The following is a 25,095-nucleotide window of genomic DNA, read 5'->3' as shown; positions in this document are numbered from 1 at the left end:
ATGACTTTGTACACTTTGGGAAATAATTCTGATACTAAAAATAAATAATGCAGTTCGTTAATGCAATTTAATTAAAAAACTATAGTCATTTTAACGACATATTTTATTGTATTATAATTATAGGCATAGATTAGTTATTATTCTACCTATCCAATGGTTATTAATCTATGATATAATACAGAAATTACATTTTCAAGAATCACGGCCACCTTTAACTCCAGGCCACGGCCTGGTAGAATTGGCAACGTCGCATTTAGGGTTGTTTGGTGTCAGACGTCCCATAAGATAACATGAAAGACAGCTGACATCAGCTCATTAATTCGCACTTCATTGATTTAAATTTAAACTTATGAACATACATTCATTAAAATAATGAAAATGAAACATAGGTACAGAATTGAAAACCAAAACAATTTGAATTGAAAATCTATATCTGTACATTTAAAGCGGAGTCAATATTTTTATAGCCCAGTAACCAAGCTTTCGTAAATACTCAAATGCCATTAGCTGCTTCCAAACAAAAGAGCTGTTAAAAGTTAAAACCCTACTTGCGACGATGCAACTCCGAAAGCCACGGCCTGGAGTCAAAGGCGGCCGTGCAAGAATTCTAGGCCTCTACTTATAGTTTAATCATAGATAAAACATGTATGTTTTATCTATGACAAAATTAACATGTCACTTTGTTTCACGTTGGACTAGTTTTTTGGACCAGTTGCAAAAGATATTAAAAGACTTCCACATTATTGCTACAAAAGGACCTTTTGATAATGTATCTAGAACCTCTGTCAAGCTCCCCTCCTTTCTTTAAAACGGCAACTTGTCCGTGATGATCTGATAACGCAGTAACCGATTGCATTTTACTTTATGATTTAACATGCACTTGTATCTAAATTAAATCAACTTGTTTTTACTTTGTTTGTAATGTATTAGGCTGTATTTTTGACACGCACTGATGAGCATAGTTTTTTTTATTAGCGAAGAAAGCCATATGTTCTATCCTGAGTTGCGCAGCGCCTGTCTCATATGAACTGACGTCTGCCCAGCACGGGCTTGCGCGCCTGTCAGTTCGGAAAATCGATTGAGTTCGCGTTTTGCTACTGATAGTGTCTACATTCAAATAATAATAGTATAAAATGTGCATATTTAGGTCAGGAGGTACCGGGATCCATCGCCGAGTATTCGCTTTTTAAATTCGTAAAGGAGCACCACTTGTAAGTAAAGCACAAAACTCCGTTTTTAATAACAATTTATGACTCCTTATTCTGTAACACTCCTATTTTATTTAGCATTGCCAGATCGTCCGTTTAATATTTTTTTTCTAAATGCCTTTCATAATCGTAATATAAAATCAATTCATGATAAATGTATGTGTGTGAATAATAATTTAAGATCTCTGAACAAGCCAAATTTAACGCTATGAAAACAGTAAGTTAATCCAAATAAGACGTTTTTGTTCAATAAAAATATTCTTTGTTGTCTGAATATAACTACAATTGATATTTGGCCATACATTATTGTTTAAAAATACACCAAAGTAAACACATAAAATAAATCAACAAATTTGATACACCAGCTTGTATTGTTTTACAATTTTATGTTTTACAATATTTACGTATATCTCAGGAACTAATAAATTCATTGATTACAACATATCTAACAGACTTAAATTGATTATTATATTTTTCATTTCCCGTGAAATAGTTTATATATATATTTTTTTTCATTTTATATCCAGCCAGATAAAGAGCTTTAATAATAAACGCCTAATTTAATGCGAGAGTTATATCTTATCTAATAGGGATTCTTTAAGTTTGTCGTCCTCATTTGCTAGGACAATATATTGGAGAATATATATTGTGCATACTTTCAAAATTAAGTACTTTGGACGTTTTACTTCAAAGTTATTCTATGAAGTATGATGAAGGCTTGGTATTCCTTTGTTTGATGAGCCTGTATACTGCAGACTATCGAACAAAGTGGCCGAGGTGTGTATCATTCGCGGTAAGAATGTTCAATTTTTTGCACCCAGAACCTGTAAAATAAGGTTTACAACGAAATATGAAAACTACATCCTAATTAGATGCGATTATCTAACAGTCATCATTTGTTTACTGCGTCGTATAAAACACTTGTCTCGTAATAGGAAAAAATAGACACAACAGAAATCATAATATTTTTCAACGATAACGATAGGTACGGTAAGCAAAATATTGTAACTCCTAACCCCCATTTTCAATTAGAATGTTTGCTCTCTGTACGTCTAAACAGTTTAAGTACGATAAAAAAGAGTTATTATTCAGAGTGTTGGTGATTGTTGGGGGCATGGGGGGCCAACTTATTTTCAACCGTATTATGTATTACGTGCCAAAAAAGCACGCTGCTTGCATTGTTTGGTGGAGTACTGGTGTGCGGCAAAAGTAAGTAGATACAGCAATTAGCAACTTTCTGTGCTATAATCAGTGCAAAGAAGGCCACTTTAACAGGTGACTGAAGGGAAAATTAAGTTTTTTTCTTTTCCGACTCCATCAGGTTGTTATCTCGTCTGATCTCAATCGGCTGATGGCTCTACCTATTGCCGAAACAATCTGCTTCTATGGTACACTATACCACTATACGCAGAAATAGTTATTTGTGCAACTAGTGAGAAAAGTGAGCAATTGACTCACTCGAGAGAAATCCTTACTCACGAGCCGTAGGCGAGTGAGGAATGGTTTCTCGAGTGAGGCAATTATACTTTGAACTCGAGATTCAAATTATACCTTTCCTACATGCAGTTACCATAAAACAAATAAATTGGTGAAGAAACATAACCTATTTTTACACAGAAGTGAACTTTTAATATAACATTTAATGTGAAGTGACAAATACAACAGTACAACAGCTGACCAGCTGATTTACAGCCAGAGCTGCCAACGTATTTCGCGCGCATACGACGTTGCCTGCATGTTACGCGCTCACTATTTCGTGCCTTCACGTTGCAAATCTGAAGTGAGACAAAGTAATTAGAGTTAACATTGTCTCACTGATGAGTGAATTGGCCACTTTGCTTTCTCAAGTCAGTGAGAGAACATGTACATTGTTAGGTAACTGTAGGAAAAATAATTTTCTTAGCCACCATTTCCTGTCGTCGTGTTGTAACGAGAGAAAAAAATGTACACCATTTTCGTCAAAACTGTATGTACAAAACTGTGTTGTCCACATAGTTAGTAAGGTTTTGTTTTATACTATAGGAATGGGGTAGGAATCCCTTTATAAATTAAAATGGGCTTAAAAACACAAAAAATGAATAAAAAAATTACATATGGGCCTTATGGGGTGATGAAATAACAACAGAATATAAACAGGAAATCAAAACAAATGGAAGAAATTCCAATCACATGTTTTATTTACAGAGTGGGGTGAAATATTTGGTGGATATTGTTTTGCTTTTAAATAATAGTAGTTTTCATTACCGTACTATATAGTCTCGAAGGTGACTTAAAACTGTATAGCGGGGAGAGATTGTATTTGTGGAAAAAGCTTTCGAGTCCCGCAATGGCACTTTTGAGACGAGTGTTAAACATAATTTTCCTACAGTTACCTAACAATGTACATGTTCTCTCACTGATTTGAGAAAGCAAAGTGGCCAATTCGCTCATCAGTGAGACAATGTTAACATTGTCTCACTCTAATTACTTTGTCTCACTCCAGATTTGCAACGAGAAGGCACGAAATAGTGAGCGCGAAACATGCAGGCAACGTCGTATGCGCACGAAATACGTTGGCAGCACTGGCTGTAAATCAGCTGGTCAGCTGTTGTACTGTTGTATTTGTCACTTCACATTAAATGTTATATTAAAAGTTCACTTCTGTGTAAAAATAGGTTATGTTTCTTCACCAATTTATTTGTTTTATGGTAACTGTAGGAAAAGTATAATGTGCAACTCGAGTTCAAAGTACAATTGCCTCACTCGAGAAACCATTCCTCACTCGCCTACGGCTCGTGAGTAAGGATTTCTCTCGAGTGAGTCAATTGCTCACTTTTCTCACTAGTTGCACAAATAACTATTTCCATTACAATATCAAGAAACATGTAAACAACATGAATATTTTTGTTTATTCAACTTATTATCGAGAAAAACCGAACTCATAACGCTGAGTTTCCGTGCTTATGTCGAGGTACAAAACAATGCAGCTGATCGGTCTGCACCGTAGGCTAATCCCATAATGGTTACTTTCCGTAGACCACAAATGCACAGAAAGTTAATGACGGTAATTTTCCGTGCAGTAGCGGGAATAATCTATTTTCTTAGCTCATTTTACGTTTAGAAAGTGTACTTTTGTGTGTAGAGTAATGAAAAAATTATTGTACTTTAATTTAACAGGCCTAAGGTAAAGTTGGTTCCAAACACAGTTATTTACTGTTTCAGTAACCTTCTAAGATGGAGTAGGCCTATACCAATTAATTGTCTCGAGGAGTAATAAAGTATCAAGCTATAAATATTAAGAATTCTTTGGGAAAAGAAAACTTGACATTTTTTTCATGATTAATGCGTTGAGCCAGATTTTGATGGTCAAAACCAATTTAGTTATTCTTGCATATCAACGATATACATATATCATATTAAAGGAACAGTTTTCATCTTTCAGAAGGAAAACCTGTGACCTTGTCCTTGTTATGTCTGTTTCGTAGCTTATTTATGTAGTTTGTTTGGTTGTGTTACTCCTAATCTTATTTAAAGTCTTGTTATTGTTTCATTGATGTTTGTCTTATGTAGTGAACTTATTGTTCTCACATAGTTTATTAGTTACATTTTGTCCAAATAGTTTATTTTGTTGTAGCTTTCTAATTCTTAATTCTTAACTTCTTCTGAACTCCAAATTTACATTAAATATTTTGTTGTTAGGAATTCAATACTTTGTTGTTGTTATTATCTGTATTTGTTATTACGTTAATGTTTTGCTGTGTTATTTTTTTGTTGAAATGCTGTTTTTCATCTATATTAATGTGTATTTACTGCAGTTAATTATTATGTGCAATGGACATTACTATTGCACTGTACTCTTGTGCTGTTTACAACACAACATTACTCATGTAATGTTTGTAAAAAAAGTGTATATGCGTTGATATAAATAAACAAATGCATACAATCTTTTACAGTACTTAAAATTAATTAACTAAAAAATTAATCAGTTTTTTATTTTTTTTTTAAATCTTCTAATCAGTTAAAGAATAAGGTGTATAAAAATTATAGCTACATCTTTAGATTTACATTAACATTTTTACATAGGAATATTCATTATTGCATACTCCTACAAATGAAAATTATATTTAAAAATATAGTAGATTTTAATATAGTATATATATGGTAAAAAGTCGATCAATATTGTGATTAGATGATCAGATCATCCAACAATCATCATCAGACAATCAGACCCTCTTGAACGTTAGAACGTTGAACATCATTCTGTTAAGGTCTCATCTCTTACGATGAGTATTGGAATATCCAATCACAATTTGGTTACATCTACCAGGGTGATTACAAATGAAATAGACGAACTGTATTTTATTAAATACAAAAATTCTATCTCATTTGTAATCACCCTGTATAATTAATTATTGCATGCAATGTTAATTGTGAGAACCGGTTTTTATAATTTTTGCTTACAGTTTTTTTTCAAATGGCCATTTGTATTTTATTAATTTGTAGATTATGGGGTTTATTTTTTAAATTGTTGAATGTTTTAGAATATTTTAATTGTATAAACATAAATGTTTGCTGTTATAGGTACAGGACCACATTTAAGTTCTGGAATTTACTAATGAACTATCAATAAACCCATTTAAATGTGAGACAATATACACACATTTCCAAAAACTAATTAGGTTACCTATAGATATTTATTTTACCTTAATTCCAACGCTCATGAGCCCATGAGAGTTTATAATAAATACATAAAGATGATGTATTCTAACTTAACAAATTACTAGCAGAGGACACGTCCTTCGTACGGGGTTGGCATAAGTATAAAATGCTTTTTGCAGTTATGAGAGAGAACACAGTTTAAGAAAATTTGGTTCTTTTAATTTATATGTATGCTTTAGTATAGCACATCTATCATGAGAGCCATTATGTTCTACCACTGCCGCACCAATAAACAATAGAAAAAAGTAAAGTTCTCATTGTGTACCACAATCCAAACTTTCTTACTTATACATATTATTTGGGAAGGGGTAGAACCATGAATTGGCAGTGGTGGTGAGGAGGCGTTAGAACCAAACAATTCTTCACAGTTATAAACATTTTTGCACAGTAAAAGATGGTCATTTCCACCAAAGTTTAACAGTAATATTTATACTAGTTAATATGTTTATCTATACACTCAATCTATATTTTCCCTTATAATGTAAAATTATGATTTGATGTCAGTGCAATAGTGAAGATATAATGTCATGGACTAAATTTGTTTTTATAAATTATCAGTTGTTTCTGAGAATAATTGGTGAAAAAGACTAAATGTGCCTATTCATGTCTTCTTTATCAACTAACAGTAGAAAAATATAGTTGAAACAATTATAACATTTAATCAATATAACAAATAATCCACTATTGATTTAGGTACCTATACCGGTAATGAAGAGATGATGACTGTAGGCCAGTAACTGAATGTTAGCCCAGACAACGTGAGCCGGACTTGGTAAGCTGGTACTATGGGCAGTGCCTCCTCCAAGTTCAAAAAGTACCTCCACAATGGCGATGAGTTTGCTGCTATGCAGGTTTGCCTATATTCTTTATTTTGATCTTCTATTTTGAAATAGTATATTTCATAGCATGAGTAGAAAGTGAATCATTACATATTTCAGATTGAGACCATGTTTGAAGTGCAAGATTTATCGAGCACTTTAAATGGTTGAGAATATGTACAAACCCACTTGCACTCGTGTTTTGAAGGTTTTTACGTTTTGCTACACTACAAAGAAATTTTTTTCTTGAATATTACAAAACTCATAGCATTTTTCAGGTTATAGCATCAATATTAAAAACAGTTAATATTTCCTTTGGTTGTAGGTATAGTTTTGGTTGTTGAAAATTAAAAAGGTTGACAAAACAATAAAAAATCTTTGTTTGTTTACATCGGCAAAATCCAAAAAAGATAGTAAACATTACTTTTGCATATAGTACTAGTACTTTAAATTATCATTTGATGTTTAAATGGAATTGTTTACTCTTATTAGACTATAAACTTTGAATATTGGTCGGTTTAAAACATATTATTGATCAAATATGTGCTAACATAAACCAGTTAACCAGTCACCTATGGTACGGTAATTTGTTTCATTTGAGTTTTTAATCTTTACTTGCAGGTTTTTCAAAGTTCTCCTGAGCTCAGAAAAAACTTAGATCCAAATTTGAGCTACGGAGAGAGTCACAATCACAACACTGCGCTGCATTACGCAGCCAAGCACGGCATGAAGCATTTGCTCAGGTGAAGATAAACATTAGCATTTAAAAAAATAATAATACTAGCCAGTGAAAAGGGTGTCAACTTCTTTTGGGCTTCTGTTTTAAATTTTGCTTAATATAGTAAAGCTTCCTTTATTGGATGTAGCCTCAAGTTTTGATTGAAAATCAAATCTTGCTGAAACCATTATGAAATGTGTTTATATGTACTGATTGAAATTAGTAAAATTTTTTGGATATGTCCAACAGTGAATGAGATTTTCATAGTTTTGTACAAAAACCATAGGTTTTGTGGCTTCAATTAGTCTCTTAGATCATGACACAGTATAACTTCTAAGCAAATTTTACCCATGGAACAGCTTAATTTTATCAACTAAAACTATATTGTAACTTAACTGTATTCCTAACAAACGGTTGATGCAACAGTATTTTATCCATGTCTTTAAAAACAATTTTTTGCTTCAGAACTTTTTTGAATGACCTGGGAGGCAATCCGAACAAGAAGAACGGAAGTAATGAGACGGTGCTGCACGCCGCGTGCACCCTTGGTGTGCACAAGACGTTCTCGGCACAAGAGAGGCGTGCAGCCTGTGTAACTCTACTATTGCAGTGGCGTGGTGCTGAACTAAACTCGGGAGACGAGAGAGAGAAGGTGGATTTGACTGCTCAAGATAATGTAAGTATGATTTTGTGTAACAGTTGAAAAACATGCAAAATGTAAAAATATAGATATGTTGCTAAAACATTCCCTTCCACTTAAATGAGGGGCTAAAATAAGGTTCAGAAAATAAAAAAAAATTGTTTGTTAAAATTTTACTATTGAAACACTCCTTAAAACTAATGTCATTTAAATAGGGAATAAAAATGACATGTTTAAAGCAATATTTGATTTAAAATACAACCAGACGAAATGGAAATTCACTTAGTCTGAAGATTTGCTGTGGTAGGGGTACGTTTTTACAAATTATCATCCTATATTTAGCTTTACATTTTTATCCTCCGATGTTAAACATTTAACTACAGCCTGGTTAGAATAAGTTATCAACTATATATATAACATATCACATATTTTGAAGTTACGAAGTGACGCAGGCTGCTAGTTTACCTTAAGTTTTATCAACACAAGGTTATAACAGCCCCAGTTTAAATTTTCCTCCTAACAGAATGGCAACACTGCTCTTCACCACGCGGCGGTGGCTGGCCTGCAGCGTTGTGTAGAACTGTTGTTGGCTCACGGTGCTCCGTTGTTTGCCGAAAACAATGACAAGTTGACTCCTTGCGACCTTGCGATGAGAGAAGACCATCACAACATCGCAAGGCTTCTTGAATCCAGGATGGTCTTTGTGAGTCTCTTTTTGTGGAGTTTGTTTACTAACCAACAGTATATTTTCCAGTTGTTTTCTAGTTGATTTTCAGTTGTTTGTTATGTTCCAACGCCAAAAAGTATCCAAAGATAGAGTTTGATCAGTTTCTTCATACCTCAAAAGGTGTAACTTCTTGTTCATTTACCTCAGTTTTTTTATAAAGTAGTGTAACAGAAAAATAAATACACAGAGATTGGCAAAAATAAATCCACGAACATTGGTCAACAAATAAATCAATTACTATAATTGTTTTATGATAAAAAGTCTAAAAACTAATCCAACCTCAAGAGAATTTTACCACATATTAGCAGTGTTAAAAATCATCTGCTAATCAAAATTTAGTTGAGTATCTGAAACAAAAAACTCATCTTGACTACTCTAAGGGTATTGTTTTTCGTGTTGGCAGGCGGACAGCAACGACACCATCAACGAGGCACAACTCTACGGACCTGGGGAGGAAGTTTACAGCGGACTAAGGACGCAGGACCTACAAGAGGCCAAGGATCAGCTGTTGGTAGAGACTTCAGACATGCTCAACATTCCCCTCTTCACTGCTGAAGCTCTACTCAGGGACAATGGTATTATCAGTTTACAAAAGTCTAATTTAGCCTTATAGTGAAAATATGAAATTTTTTACGTTTTTACTTTTTACTTTTTATGGTGAGTGGGTGTATGATGAGACCATAACCTATAAACCTGATGATTAACACGTTCGCTGTGAGCCACTCACCGCGGTGAGTACTCTAGTTCCTTTATGCCACTCTGAACGTTCACTATGAGTGTCGGCAACCAGCATCGCCTATTCAATTTCTGCGCAGCAGCACACAGGGAAGAACAGATATTTTTATGCCTGCGTTTAGCTAGGAATGGGTGTTTTATTGTGGCGTAGGTTGGTAGTAAATTTCCCCTCAAAATTCCCATCTGGCATGCTTAGAAATCAACTTGTTGTCCCGTCTTTCTCCCTCCAATTGGCAATACAATGGGGCCGGCTAGTTCCAGATAGTGCTGCTATCCGTGAGTGTTTTAGGAAACTACGTCGACCCTCGTCATAACGCAGCACATCAACGCACGTAATTTGCTATTCGTCAGACTAAAATATTAGAAAGCCAAACTCGTTCGCTTGGCACTGCGCCCCCCGCCATTTGGTGGCCCTATTAAACGTAGGGTGAAATAAACAGGGAGATCTCTGAGTGAAGCCTAAGTTCTTGGTGTTTGAGCCTAAACTCTGGTTGTTTGAGCTTGGATATGTAGGTAAAGTGTTCCAAGACCAAATGAGTTACCAAATATAAAACATCATGAGACAATGTACTATCTTTAGAAAAGCGTATATGTTTTCTTTAAAAAGTATAATAAACCTAAAAGTTACTGTGAGGTATCATGAATCCTGTTTTATCTCCTGGTCAATCAGTGGTATTTTCAACTGCCCTAAAATTGGGATAGATGACATGACACATTTAAACATTCTACTTTAGTATTATCTCCAGTTTCTGACTCTCATAGAAAAAAACTCTCTGTAAATATAATAACATAAATAAACTTAGATAACATTATTACAGAATGGTCGCGAGAGTCACTGTTGGAAAAGTGGATGAAGGACCCAGTGCAATGTTGCCAACTCGCCGGAGTACAGCCACCAACGTCGGCTTGGCAACAGTGCGGAGGTGAAAACACACGAGTGCCACTCACGGAGATGCAACAAGACTCTGTAGAAGATAAAAACAAAAGTGATCAACCAGAGGATATTTTCGTAAGTTTGAAATATTAGATAAGTATAAGGCTATAAATTCAATCCATATTATCGTAATCAATTTTCTGAGACAAATTATTATACAGCAAAGGTCACCAATTCGACCCCGAGAAAACTCAGAAGCTTTTTGATATTACTAAACTGGATTTAGTTTAGATTTCTAGATTTCCTTGATCATTGGTCTTTTAAAAGATAAATAATCCTGACTATAGAACCAGCTGATCTTAAGCGCTAACGTTGTAGTGTGATATATGCCTGATGGCGGTGTCTGCATGGGATGTCCCCGCCGCGCTGTCGTGCCTCCACCGGTTTTGCTCCGCCTGCTGGGAGCGTTACCTCACAGTTCGTATCCAGGAAGGCGATGCTCACCACATCCTTTGTCCTGCGACCATGTGCCACATACTGGTTCCACCGGAACTCATAGAGAAACTGGTCAGTCCGGAGGTGGCTCGACGATACCTGCAGTTTGACATCAAGGTTAGATTGGTAGAAGTAAATCAGTTAAGAAAATAGATACAGGTTTGGCTTGTTCTAATATTAATCCCCGCCCCCAAAATGTGGTTCTGTCTACTACCTTGTGAACTTTTTTGTGTTTAACCCATTGCAACCTTTGTTTTGTTTTATTTCTTTATTTGGCACATTTATCAATCATCCAATCTTTATTTTTATCCGACCCTCCTTGTGGCCAATTTAGTACTATGAAATTGCATGCTATTCCCTCATGACTAGACACCGTAGCACCAAAATCTTATGTAGTAGATCCAATAGTCAATGGTAGTAGGCTACCTTTAATGGAAAGATGTGCCAGGCTTTTTAGGCACTGGCACTTGACTGTACTTTCTAATTCTTAGCACACAACATGCCATTCAGTTTGCCAACTCATACCTCCCTGCTAAGTCATGTCTTTGTCGCGGTACAATGGAAGGCCTGTCACTTATATACATATATTTGACAGTTACAGAAGTAGTATATTTCTTTGCCAAATATTTGTTGTTGTGTTTTGGGAAGATGACAAAAAGTTTGGTGTATTTCTAAAGCATCAAAACAACTAATAGGTAGCCTTTAAATTTTGACAGTGAAAAACTTTATTGATTTTTTCAGTCAGTTGTAATACTTCCCTTGTATAGGCTATATGTTATTCAATTATTATTCTCCATTATTTGTGTACAGGCCTTTGTAGAGACCAACCGCAGTATCAAGTGGTGTCCGATGGCTGGCTGTGGCCGAGCGGTTCGACTACCTGAGATAGAGCAGATGAGGAACCAACCTCAAGTTAACACTTCACATGCGGTCGACTGCGGCAATGGACACTTCTTCTGCTGGTTAGTATCATTTTGAGCATCATTGTCGTTTGTTGTGCCTATCGTGTACTTCAGAGCTCTAAATCTTCATGTACTTGATGAAAACCCAGCATCCTGCCTATGATCTCTGCCTGAGACAGCTGTCCACTCCTTAACATGGTTCCAAGCGGACTTTCGTTCCAGTCATCTCTGAGCAGTCAAACATTATATCTCTAGTGCCCTCAGTTCCAGAACTATTAATCCTCAAGCAATGTAGGTTATTCCTCAATAACAATGACCTCTCTAATATATGTGGTCTTTTAAACTGTCTTCTGTCTATTTTCAAAATTTTTGAGGTAACTACTTAATACGAGTGTGACAGAGCAGCTTGCTTACCCTGAGATACTAAAGTCCCTTCCTAAGCTCATGAATCCATCCAGGCTGACCAGTGACCATCCCCTGTGACTTCCTAACCTCACAATTTCTGTTAAGGGAGTGTCTGGGAGAAGCGCATGCACCAAGTGGCTGTCAACAGTGGCGCCAATGGCAGAGCAAGATCACACAAGTCAAGCCCGAGCAGTTGCAGACGACATGTACAGAGACTGAGGACGCTGCCAACTGTCTCTGGCTCGTCACCAACTGCAAACCTTGCCCCAACTGCAAGAGTCCCATACAGAAGAACGAGGGCTGCAACCACATGAAATGCTCTAAGGTCGGTGTTTGTTTTGCAAGAATGGACAAAATATGTTGTTAGTAATGCAAATATTTACTAATTTGAATCTGTTTTGTTAAAAGTAGCATTTTTAGGCAGTGTATTTGATATTGTCTTATTCTGTTTGTTGTCTCTTATAGACTTTCAAAATATCTTAAAATAACCCCTGTTTCCAATATCAATAAAAGAAGTTCATTACCTTAGGGTTATTTTATGTTCAGTGCAAGTTTGACTTCTGCTGGGTTTGTCTGGAGAGTTGGAAGAGACACAGTTCAGCAACCGGTGGATACTTTAGATGCAACCGATTTGAAGCGGTTCACAAGGCAGATGAAAAACAAGGAATTCTTATTAGTGAGGTGAGAAAATTAAAAATATCAGTATTATAGTTTAGAGATAATGATTTGAAATAAATTAATTTCATGACAAGTTTTATATGATCGTGCCAATCTGAAAGATTGAGGGGTTTGAAATAATTGGATTTAGCTATGACAGTGGTGCTGGATATAGTGTTGTGATGTTCCTTGATATTTGTTGAGAACATTAATGTATCATGGTGAAATGGCCTCTGGATCGTCTGAATTACACCGTTCTAGCTGCACAGTCGCGACTCACCCTCAACCGGCGCCGTATCACGTGTGTTGTTACCGTCGTCTGGTCGACCAATATTAAATGTTTCGTGTTTCCTTGTGTTATGTGTTTTGTTCTCTATTTATTATTAAACTTTTGACGAACTCCACTGCGAGGAATATGAAGACTACTTGACATTCTTCTGACCTGATGATGTGCTCCATTCGAAGCATGTAACAGCTGTAGTCTTACTAACTACAAAGGATCGTTTTGACAGTAACAAGGTAATTTAAACCACTATATCATTAATTTATGTTGAGAAAATAATTGACTAGGACTTGGGGCCAGGCAGGATGGTGAAGATCACAAATCTAGAAAAACCATACAATGTCAACATTGTTGACAGGGATGCCTGGGACAAGGGTGAACCTGAATACATGAAAAGGGGGATCACTTGGTATACGGATGGCTCGAAAAAGCCAACGGGCTGGAATATATGGAGTCAGACCCAAGGCGCAGTTCTGCGTAAGCCTGGGGAAAATGGCCACTGTATTCCAGGCATAAGTTGTTGCCCTGTCCGAGTGTGCAAGAGTGTGTTTGAAGCGCGGTCTTTTAGGCCACACTGTATACATGGACTCGGACAGCAAAGCAGCACTAATGGCACTTGACAGTTTTGACTTTACCTCCAAGGCTGTATGGGACTGTCATCAGGCCATGAAAGCCCTGGGAAAGAACAACAGGGTCATCCTTAGTTGGGTTCCAGGGCACAAAGATATTGCTGGTAATGAGGGAGCTGACAAGTGGGCAAACAAAGGAGCTGAAAGCCCGCTCATGGGTCCAGAGCCGACGTGTGGCACTGCTTACAGCACAGCACGGAGAGCTGTTCGCCAGTGGATGGGCATAGAACATCGAAGGAACTGGGAAAGAACAGAAGAAAATGTACAGTCAAAGAGAATGCTGCAGGCACCTACAGGTGCGATAGCAGCAGATGCCCTTGGGCTGAGTAGGAAGACCCTGCGGAAGGTGGTTGGCTTTATTAGCGGCCATTGGGTATTCCATGGACATTTACACAAGATGGGAATTCAAGTTGAAAGCCTCTTATGTTGGAAATGTGGAGAGGAGGAGGAGACAGCATTCCACGTGATATTTATGTGCCCAGCCCTACAAGGTCTGCGCATGAGATCCCTTTGGCCTCTTGACTGGAGATCAAAGGGAAGAACGAGTCACCATAGTCAAAAGGATCTTATGGTTCACAAAGGACCTGGGATTTGACAAAGAATGAGGACCTGTAAATGAGGGTGCACAATAAGCTGTTCTAGCTGCGCTGCAATCCCATGGTTACTTGAAGCCTGGCCCTCTATAAAAAAAGAACTACTCCCATCTCTTTTAAGATTTTCTCACATCTCTTTCCTGATAGAGGGTTATGTTGCAACTAAATATCATCGGTAAAATTCTACACTCAGGTATTTTTTTTAAGATTGTAGTTACTTTTAAAGCATAAATTGAAGCAAATGAGACACGCATATGTAACACATTCACATTCATAATAAAATCGTTTTCAAATTTGAAACTGACCAGTTATTTAATTTGTTTCAGGCCTTATTAAGAAATCAACAGACAACACAATTAAATAGGTTCCTTCATTATTATACCAGATTTAGAAATCATGAAAATAGTAGAAAACTTGAGGAGGGTCTACTAACAGGAGTGAGGAAGAAAATGGAGAATTTAGCATCGTCTTTGAAAAAAGGAGAAGGTAAGCAAAGCGAATACTCATACAAAATATCTTTATTAGACTACAGCTAAAAACAAAGTGAATTTTGAATGGATATGTTCATAACTAATTACACCAAGCGAATGGTATGGGAGTTATGGATCATGAGTGATTTTTTTTTGGTTAAGTGACTTTTTGAACTTAATGATATTGAGCTATTTCAACTATTTATTAATTTCAGTGCCTGCTGAGGTGAAATTTGTAGAGGAGGGAGTGAGAGAGTTGCTCAAAGCTCGCAGAATTTTATGCGGCTCTTATGTCTACGGATATTATCTGGAAGACAACGGTTATAGCAGAACTATTTTCGAATTTATGCAGGTAAATACTAATTTGATATGATCATGACTTTCCAATGAGTGTTGAATCCAATGAGGCTTTTCTTATACCTTGTCCTCCCCAGCCTACAAATACTATGTTATTTTGAAATGTACAAGAAATGTAAAGTGTTTTTCTAGCATAAGGGCAGGCAAATAAATTCTCTTGCTAGGTATGGTATGAAAAAATCAGTGTGTTTGGCTGTATAACTTAAAGAATATGTAAAGGAATCACAATTACAGGAACAATATTGTAATTGTGCTACAAAAACATTCAGTATCACTGATTATTTTAACATAACTTAGTTATGTGATGGCCGATAAAGCAAAATAACCAGCACCAAGTTGAACAGTTAACGATTATACCACCTACATTACAAAGATTGCTGAAAAATCAAATGACATTCACTTCAGTTACGATAAACAACAATAAACACTGTTCATTTGGAAATTTTACAGAATGAGTTAGAAGAGGTTACCGAGCGGCTGAGTGAGATGGTAGCAAGACCTTATCTTCGCACTCCACGCTCGGTAATCGTGCAGACAACAGCTCTTGCACGCAGGAAGAGACATGAGTTTGCACGAGCTGTGTCTAAAGGCCTTGTACCTCCTGAAACACCTCCTACGCTGCGCAAACTACGCAGGCGAAACTATCGGGTTGTTGCCATAGACACTAACAATGATGCGGTAAGTTTTAAACGGAGGTTTTTAACTGTGTTATTATAAACAGTTGAGTTATGAGAGGTCGAAATGTTTCTTAGACCTCGGTTCAAAGATTTCAAATACTTTATCAACACTTTATACATACGTATTAATGTGGTGATATTTATCTTATTCAGCTTCTGATCAGTCAAACTGTGGTACAAAAAGACTGAAAGGATTTGTGCAACTTGACAGCAATTAGCTCAAAAACAATGGTAGGTTTGGTTAAAAGTTTGATCCATCTGTTGACAAATATTTTGAACTTGATCGAAAAAATACATTTGGTGTAAAGTTTTTCACCAAAGAAAATATCCCGTTACCAACAGAAAAGTTCACTGGATGGAACTAATAGGTTATAACATATTTTTATTGGGTTCCAGCCACAAAAGAAAGCAAACATGCTTAACATATAGCCTAGGTTGTTGATTACAGGACTAATAACATTTACAATGGCGTCAGATAAAATATTTTTATAACTGTTTTGTCAGGAGCAAGTACAGGCCATCGCTGAGTCCCTGAAGGACCTGGACTCCAACAATCCGTGGGTGAAAGATGCTAGAGGTCGCCACAACAACCTCAGCGCCATCTACGATTGGCCAGACTTTGACTCTGATGATGAGGTGGGACTGCCTTCTAGATCTCACCCTTTAAAGTCAACTCGTTCCAGTAGTGTGACTATAAATCTATGACAAATAAATCTTGATGTTTTGTAGTTATAAACAGGGATAAGAGATTGTCAATTAAATTGCAAAATAATTTTAAGGATTTTACTTAAATTATTTTGAACCTGAAAATTAATCAAAGAGACTTAACAATATTAATAATGATAAACATTTAATACAACAATTTCTCCATTTTCTTGCAGCACAAACACTTTCAACAAATGAGAACTCATTCAAATTATAATCGTGGTGCTAGCTAGTATGGTACATTATGCAAGATGTCTCTAAGCCAGAAATAAACTTTTCTATCTTCTATGTACTAAATTGTGGAAATATCCAGAGAAGTTACAATTGGGGTGTTTTCTCATGGCAAACAGCATCTAAAATCCTGTATTTTTACTTTAATATTTTTCATTAAAATTGCAACCATACAAAGTAGGTAACCGGTACCACAAAATAGATGTAATATGCCGAAAGCACTCAATGCTGTAATTCCCATAAAAATATCCAATTGTTTAAAACTATGGAACTATGTTGTGAACCCATTTATGAAATGGTTAAACAGCCCGATTTGACAATGGTTAAGTTAAGAGCTTCTCCACCCCTTCAATTTTTGAATTTATGGACCAATTTTGTTTAGTTAAAAAAGGTGTGCAACAATTTTCATGCTGCTTTTATATCAAATGTCCATTGTTACTGAGATATTTTAAAAGTGCTAAACTCAATGAGTAAATAGCAAAATAAACCAGATTTTAAACAAAGTTTCTTAAATCAACTTTCTACAGAGAAAGTAATATGTCAACTGATCACTCTCTTGATGGTTAATCTAATATTTATTAACAAAAATGCAATCAATTCATCAAATATTTTATTTCAATATGAGTAATTAAGATGATGTTTGTAGGAGATGAACCATGCTCTGGCTGTGAGTCTGCTGGGTCAGTGTGTGCGTCTAGATTGTACCAAACCAAGAGTGCGGAACCCTAGGACATGTGTACTGCATAACTACTGCAGTCTACACTGCAGCCAGATAGACAAACTGGGCCTTCACCCTGACTGTGAGTACATTGTAGTAGTTATCAGAATGTGACAGTTTGATTCTGGAAAATGCAGTCTCTTTTTGGCGGTTCTAAACCAGACCCAGCTATTCTTCATTATTTTAGTAATAAGAAAGGGCATTGGCTAAAGAAACAAATCAGTAAGAAAGCAACATAAGACTACACCAGTGCATGTAAAAAGATTAAAATTAAAAGTTTCCCTGCCTTATCATGTTTAACTCCATAGACCAAAATCATATTCTTTTGTTATCACCACAACTAGAAGTCTTATTTTTTTTGTACTTGTCTATTTTTCAGAGAAGATGAAACAAAGAGCAGAGAGTGTTATTCAAACACTTTTTGGGAAAGTGTTCCAAACATTTTCTTTTCACGGTTGTGATTTGGATTTTTATTTTGGTGGACCAATGCTTTTGGGTAACGACTGTAAAAGTTAAAATAATATGAGATATGAGTTGCTCTATTACAATAATTTTTCTCCCAAATTCCTGAAGAAACAACTTTGTTTGTTGCATTAGATGTGTTACTGTTGTTTTACTCAATTTACAGTTAATGCAGTAATTTTTTTTCAGCTTACCAAGTAAACGTGACAGCAGACTATAACATGGACTTGGTCATAGCTCTGGAGATGTCTCGATTACAAATGATCGAAGATGAAATGAAGCAAAGGCAACAGAATCAAGAGCATAAGTGAGTGAAATATTTAACATTACTTTAGATATGTTTTGTCGATGACTTGTCAATCTGCAATGATTTTGAAATACAGTAAACTCTCTGGTTCTAACAACTTGCCACCACATCCTTATCCGAATGTAAAAGTCAGAACCATCTGAAGTTAATTAATTTGATACCTTTCCAAATTACAGTAAAATCAAAAATGAAATGCCACGATAATTGTTCATACTTAACAGCTTTAGACAAACAGATTGTGATTTTTTTTCTTACAAGGGTAAGAAAGTGGAGGGTTGGAGTGTGTAAATCATGGTGGCCGTAAGCAAACCGAACCGATTTGAACAAGGTCATACTTGGTCAAGAGATACTACATTTAATCAAAATTAAAAATTAAGTAAGTCCATACAAGTCTCTGGGTAAGAATTTGGATTCCTTACTCGAGTAGATATTAATAAATAAATTAATGGTATTTTTTGTGACTATCTCAACTGCTAAGACGACACTTAATTTTCTTGTCTGTTTTTAAATCTACAAAAAATATTCTTACTATGAATTCAGAGTTTTGAAAATGTTTTTTTTCTTTTCAGGGAAACTGAAACTTCCCCACCAGGACCGAGTACTGAGAGTACAGGTGAGTTCTTTAAAAACAAATAAATAAGTTTATACTTACTACTTCACTCATTTCCTGTTATTCCTCCAAGGAACATAGGGCAGCAACCAGGCCTCTCCAGCGTACTTAGCCGTAGGTCTCATAGCCGTTCAATAGAACTGACTTGTCGTTTCCAAGAGTCTCAGTTTCAATCTCAAGGGTATCTGCTAAGGGTAGTTTTATCAATTTTCAATTAGATGAGATGGGGACGCCACCTAGGTGTGTATTTTAACCCAAATATGAGTTAAGGATGAGTGTAAAATGATCAGCTTTGTTACTGACTAAAATCAACTGTTTCATCAGTAAGGATCATTTATTTAAAGCACAATGATCAAGAACAGCTGGGTCCAGTTTAGAACCATTAAAAAGCTACTGAATTTTCTTAGTATCGAACCGGGGATGTTTTTTTGTTAGGCGAGTTTATCTTATCTTACTTATCTTTATCTTACTTAACAAACATAAGGTTTATCCTCAATCATTGTGACACTTACAAACCTATTTTTAGAGGGAAGTAGAGGAGGAGGAGATGAGCAATTGAACCTTGCTATTCAGCTATCACTACAACAAGGTAGCGAACAATCATCGGTGGAATACCAGAAGACCAATGCTGACCTCACTGTGGACTACTTCCTTAAAAGTCTGGCTGGTAAGTGTGCCTGGATTTAGTAATGTCAATTTTCATGTTCTCCCTTCATCTTGTAAAAATATGAATTCCTATAAACATATACAGCTGTTATCTTCATTGATATTCAACAGTTAAAAATATACTGATGTTTCAGGGCGGGATATTGATGTACAAAACCTGGACGAGACTGAAGGATGTGAAGTGATATCACCACCTCAAGATACTATCTGGGCTTCAAAAACATCGGATAAGGAAATACTCTCTGGGTAATTTTGATTCAGCTTTTTCAACAATTGCTGTACAGTAAGCTATGATTGACATCCCTGGACAATCAAATCATCATCCGCCCCTTCACATCAATCAGCCAACAAACAATTACAACTACTACAATTATTATTGGTTCTATTTTTATTGGAACAAGTGAAAATTCCTAATGCCAAACAAATCGAACGAGTACATAAATTATAGAAAGGATCAGAAAAGCTGATTTGATTTTGAGATAAGCTTTAACACAACCATATCATTCGAGTCCGTAAAATTTTACAGACTAGTCCGCAAAAAGCTATCTTTAGGGACTCAAAACGATCTGTAAGACAGCTGATTTTGAGACAGTGTAATGAAAAAAAAATATTTTTAAAACATCCTGTACTGTCTGGAAAGAGCTAAATATCAAAAACTTTTTTATATACCCATTTTTATTTGGGTGTTCACAAGACCCCTGCGCACGCTCCAGCTTAGGGTTAACGTATGTTGTTAGTTTAAATCGGCGTAAAAGACAGCCTTAATTTACAGCAGTATACTCCTTATTCTAAAACTTAGCTACAATTTTTCATGGACTCTCTGCTAAAAAAGGATAAATAATTTTTTAAGGAAATTTCAAGATCAGATGTATTAGGCTTACATAATGGCTGGTTATGCCCAACCATAACATCCCATCCATTTATGCTTTGGATGTGTCTTCCAGTTACCCTCCAAGCCAAACTCACTAAATTAATATTTTGATTAAAAATAATGTAACATACCTGTAAAAATTAATCATCTTTAAACAGATGGAAGCCTCCATACGTGGCAGAAGATGGACATTTTGAGATTGGAGACATTCATGAGAAGGGACTGTACAACGACCCTGACGAGTTCAATAGTGAGATGGATGCTCGACTACTCAAGCGCTCGCACTCAACAGGCGACTTGGTGATGAGACGAGGGCGATTGTCTACCAGGACTGAGGAACCAAGGTAAATGAACAGCTGAAAGCTTACCAGAGTGGTCTGTTTTGTAGTTTTGCTCATTTGGTAAGAGCTGAACAAATTTAAAATCAGTAGTCTTTAAGAGAATTACTGATTAACTGTTTTAGTGTTGTAGACATTTATGGGGATTGTTTTAGACATGCAATAAATTTCCATCTCTTATAGAAACCTAGTGAGCAAAAACAATATTGTTCTTGCAGTATAAACGTACAAACATAAGATTGAGCTTCAAACAAAATAGCTGTTTTTTTTCACACAGGTATCATCTAGACTCGGACCACTCGAGCCAACATGAGGAGCGGCCAGAAGAGTTAGCACGTAGGATTCTAGCGCTGCCAGCGTCGACCTCAGGTAACCGACACTCGCTGCTAGTGCAGACCAGTGGAGGCAGCACCGCCTACTGTCAGAGCTCACTGGAAGACACCTCTGATTCCTTGAACGCTGACCTGGAGGTGTGCGGCATCCTAGGGTCGACTGAGGACACCAGTCGCTCCACACTGCCTCGTAACCTTGCCACCATTGGCAAGAAATGTGCCTTGGACCTCGGCGACTCCATGGCCATTCCCGACCCTCCCTCGGAGGCATCGGAGCAACTGTGCGACTCTGAGGTGCAGGAATGTCTAGACAAGCTCGCAGAAGAATTTCCTACAACTACATCTCCCCCACCCATCTTCCAAAATGTACCTGTTGTAAACATCAACGGGGAAACAAAAGATTTGGTCACCATGAAAATGAGTGATGAAAAGAAGGAAGAGAAAACACTACAGCCCAGGAATATGAATCCAACGATGGATGTGCATCGTAAAACACTTCGCTCGGGTGGGAAAACACCTTTGTCCAACCTGAGGATTAGGATATGTAATAAGTCTCCACCAAAAGAATGTGAGAAAGAGAAAAGGTCTTTGGAAACGGATAGTTCCAATGACTATGAGTCAGAAACAGGTCTACCCAAGTCACCTACATTATTTATTTCCGGAGTGTCCATCAGTCGAACCCCAGAACCAAAATCTCCTGCGTTAGCAGGCCGTCAGTCACGATCTTCTAGTCTGACTGCATCCCTTCCCCCTCCACCTCTATCCCCTCTCATGCTGTCACCTTTATCATCGTCTGTAGCACATCTTAAGGGTTCTTTAAACTCTTTAAACACTTTGGGGTTTTCATTTTTAAGAAGAAAATCTCAAGAGACAACTTCCAATACAAAAGCTGAATTCAACTCCATGGGTGGTTCTCCTCATAAACAAAAGGAAAATCCTAAATCTAAGTCAGCGAGTGAGCCAGAGAGGGAACGGGAAATGTTTCGGTTTCCCAAGTCTTCGACAGATGGGGCTCTGAGTTCAGTATTACACGTACAAGAGAGCAATTTGAGTTCGGACGACTTTCATGAGGCTCTTTTCTTGTTAGAGAGATCGCCTAAGAGCAACCAAGGTTCCAAAAAAAGGAAACGGAGCAAAAAAGAACGCCAGAAGGATAAGGAGAACGCATCCTCAGCAAATATAGTTGTTCCCGAAGCAAGCTCGGCTCTTTGAGGCTTGATGACTTTCCTATCGGACTTTAAACTGTCAAAATTGTGTTCTATATAGGACATAAGGCTCTCTAACGCACACGCAACACAATTTACTTTGTGTCAATGCAACTCCCAATCTATGTTTGTTTGGATGTTCAATACAGGTTGCATCAATTATTACACAATTAAATGTAGGGTCACTGCTTTTAAATCTGTGCCTAAACACCATTTTTGTTTCGTGGGACCTGCCATTTAATTTCTTATAGTGTCCTAAATTTAAAGAGAGCCTCAAGGTGGTTTACTCTTTAATTCCATCTCAAGATTTCATCTCCATTCCTAACCTGTATTGAACCCATCACGAATCTCACCTAATTGTAAATATGTGTACTGATTTAAACTTATAACAAATCCTACTCATTTAAAGTTCATACTACAAAAGTAAGTGTACTGACCAAATATATCATTACAATAACACTTTAAAATGTCAGTATTTTTTTGTAAGGAAATTGTTCATCATTACAAGACTGTTGTAAAATTAACTAAATTGCTGGCACAAGATGTCTGGCAGTGATTGTTACATCTGCTAGTCGCGCACCGACCACTACGTGTGTCTGCGCACAATCACATTCTAGGTTAGTGTGACAACTGCCAACGATGTGTGTGTGAGTGAGTAAAAGTGTGTGCGTCTGATATGTGGACCTTCAGCTATGTTGGCTGTTTCATCTTATAAACGGCCATATGTTTAATTTGTCAGACAAAAACCAAAGGTCGGTTTCTGTAACCTTTAAAATGTTCTAATTTGATAATTCCAATCAATATTACTAGTCCAAACACTTATAAAATATTTAGTTCGCTGCTGATCGCTCATGACAAATTTTTCCCACATTAAATTTCGGACACTGTGTTGATGCATTTTTTAATGACGAGCCAAACAATTTTTTAAACAGTAAATATTAAAATTCTAGATAATTTTCCTGGATTACCTTTGTAAAGTTTTTTCTTCTTACATAATAGAGTTTACAATAGCCGAATGCCGACAACAAATAGCTTAAGGTCCAATCTTATAGGCTATGTCCATAACCCCAATGCAAGTGATGTAAATATCGTGCTAAGTCTTTCATTAGATAGGTTTTTATTGAATCAATGTTCTGAAAACATCGTAAATAGATTACGCTTAATTAATATGTCTGAGTAATAATTCCTAAAGTTAAAAATATTTTAAAGTTTTTACCAATTTACTCTTTAAATCAACTAAATGGATGAATAAACTGATTTAAATTATCTAATAGTTATTTGTATACCAAAGATGTATAAATATTTCTACAATTTCTTATGATGGACATAGCCTATATATTCTTCTTTAGTATAAATTGCATGCATGTAAAATGTTAAAAATACTGGTAATAACATTGTTTTAATGTTTATCTTTTATAGAGAATAAATAAATACCGATCTACACTTTAACATTTCTTAACGGTTGTGTGTGGCAAAAAAAAAAACAAATTAAATATGCATTTAAAAGTAAAAATAAACTAAGTAAATTTGCACTAGTTAAGTAATTAAGAAATGCACAGCAAGAACCATATTTTATTTTGTATTTTTTTCTATCACAATGAATTTATTTTTTTCATTAAGCAATGAATTTAACAATTAATATTTTAAAACGCTAACTCAAGAATACATTTCTAAGTTGGCTAAGTTATCTTTGAATAACTAATAACAATTACCAGTTTGTGATCTGAATATACCTACAATGCTTTTCTAAATCTAGTCATTGATAGTATATTGTAAAGTTCAATCAATCATTGTAATCAATACTTTAACTTCAGTTTTAACTGTAAAACTCCAAATTAAGTTTTAATATAAAATTCTGTAAGTAGAACATTGTAATTTGTACTATTCAGGTAGTTTGTGCCAAAATGTAATAGAACTACCAAACTACGTTACCATTTTAAGACTGGATTAAATGCTTTTTATTGTCAGGTTTTAGTATGTACTTATTTTTATGTAAAATCTGCTTAATTTAAATTTATATTCATACAATAACATTTTTTCCTTTAAACTTTGCTTTAATGACTTAAAGCAGTTAGCTTATGCAGTTATGCTTTTAGCAGTTAGTTATTAAATGGAGCTTATTTTATAATTCACAAAAAGTTTTTCATGAATAAAATATTGTTTGTTTTCTCTAAAAAGAAAAGTTCTGTTGACAAAAAAAGATAGAAATTCATCCTAAAACTGTAAAACATTTGGGTTTTTTTTAATTTTACAATTTGGATTGTTTTAAGATGGTTTCTGTGAAATCATTTTGTAGCTAAGCAAAATAACCAGGTACATTGAAAGATTGAATTCCATTTGAATAAGACTATGTTTTGTGTTTGTATATAAGACTGACTGTATACACTTAACAGTTTACAGAATTTGATCCTTTCTCAGAAGTCAAGTTGGCGATAAAAATCTGAGTAGACAGCAAATATTTAAATTTTCAGAAACATTATTCAGAAATCTTTTGTCTACACTGAGAACAAAAAAAAATATTTTGGCACTATAATATTTTTCTTAAAAGTAAATTTTATTATTACTACTGCATATTTGAAACTGTTTAGCTTTTGATTGCTGGTTGATTTGAATATTGTTTGAGCATCAAACTTCATTCTTTGCTTAATTTCTCTCTCTGATTCTGAGAGAGACAGTTTAGTAAACTGTCCCAAAGTTAAAACAAATAGTGTGTAATGGTTTGAGTTACCCTTCATTTTGACTGGCTGTATTGACCCCGTGTGAT

The 25,095-nt window shown here is 35.7% G+C and overlaps 1 protein-coding gene across 1 annotated transcript; it reads left to right on the top strand.

Moving 5' to 3' along the window:
* Positions 1-1,141: 1,141 nt before the first annotated feature.
* Positions 1,142-23,712, top strand: LOC128995606 (uncharacterized). Its single transcript, XM_054420623.1, has 22 exons — positions 1,142-1,211; positions 6,600-6,757; positions 7,346-7,467; positions 7,908-8,118; positions 8,606-8,785; positions 9,213-9,384; positions 10,363-10,553; positions 10,797-11,030; positions 11,724-11,875; positions 12,326-12,545; positions 12,767-12,901; positions 14,709-14,868; positions 15,068-15,204; positions 15,660-15,887; positions 16,391-16,522; positions 17,469-17,622; positions 18,192-18,309; positions 18,879-18,922; positions 19,446-19,586; positions 19,720-19,831; positions 20,615-20,800; positions 21,072-23,712. Exons 2-22 carry the CDS (start codon positions 6,692-6,694, stop codon positions 22,336-22,338), a joined length of 4,362 nt encoding a protein of 1,453 aa, XP_054276598.1. The 5' UTR covers positions 1,142-1,211; positions 6,600-6,691; the 3' UTR covers positions 22,339-23,712.
* The last annotated feature ends 1,383 nt before the right edge of the window (positions 23,713-25,095 follow it).

This window comes from Macrosteles quadrilineatus, unplaced genomic scaffold (genome assembly GCF_028750875.1).
Source record: "Macrosteles quadrilineatus isolate MER2022 unplaced genomic scaffold, UCM_ALF_1.0 Scaffold_5__1_contigs__length_97177068, whole genome shotgun sequence".
In the NCBI taxonomy this organism is placed as follows: Eukaryota; Metazoa; Arthropoda; class Insecta; order Hemiptera; family Cicadellidae; genus Macrosteles; species Macrosteles quadrilineatus.
This window is presented reverse-complemented; position numbering and strand designations above follow the sequence as displayed.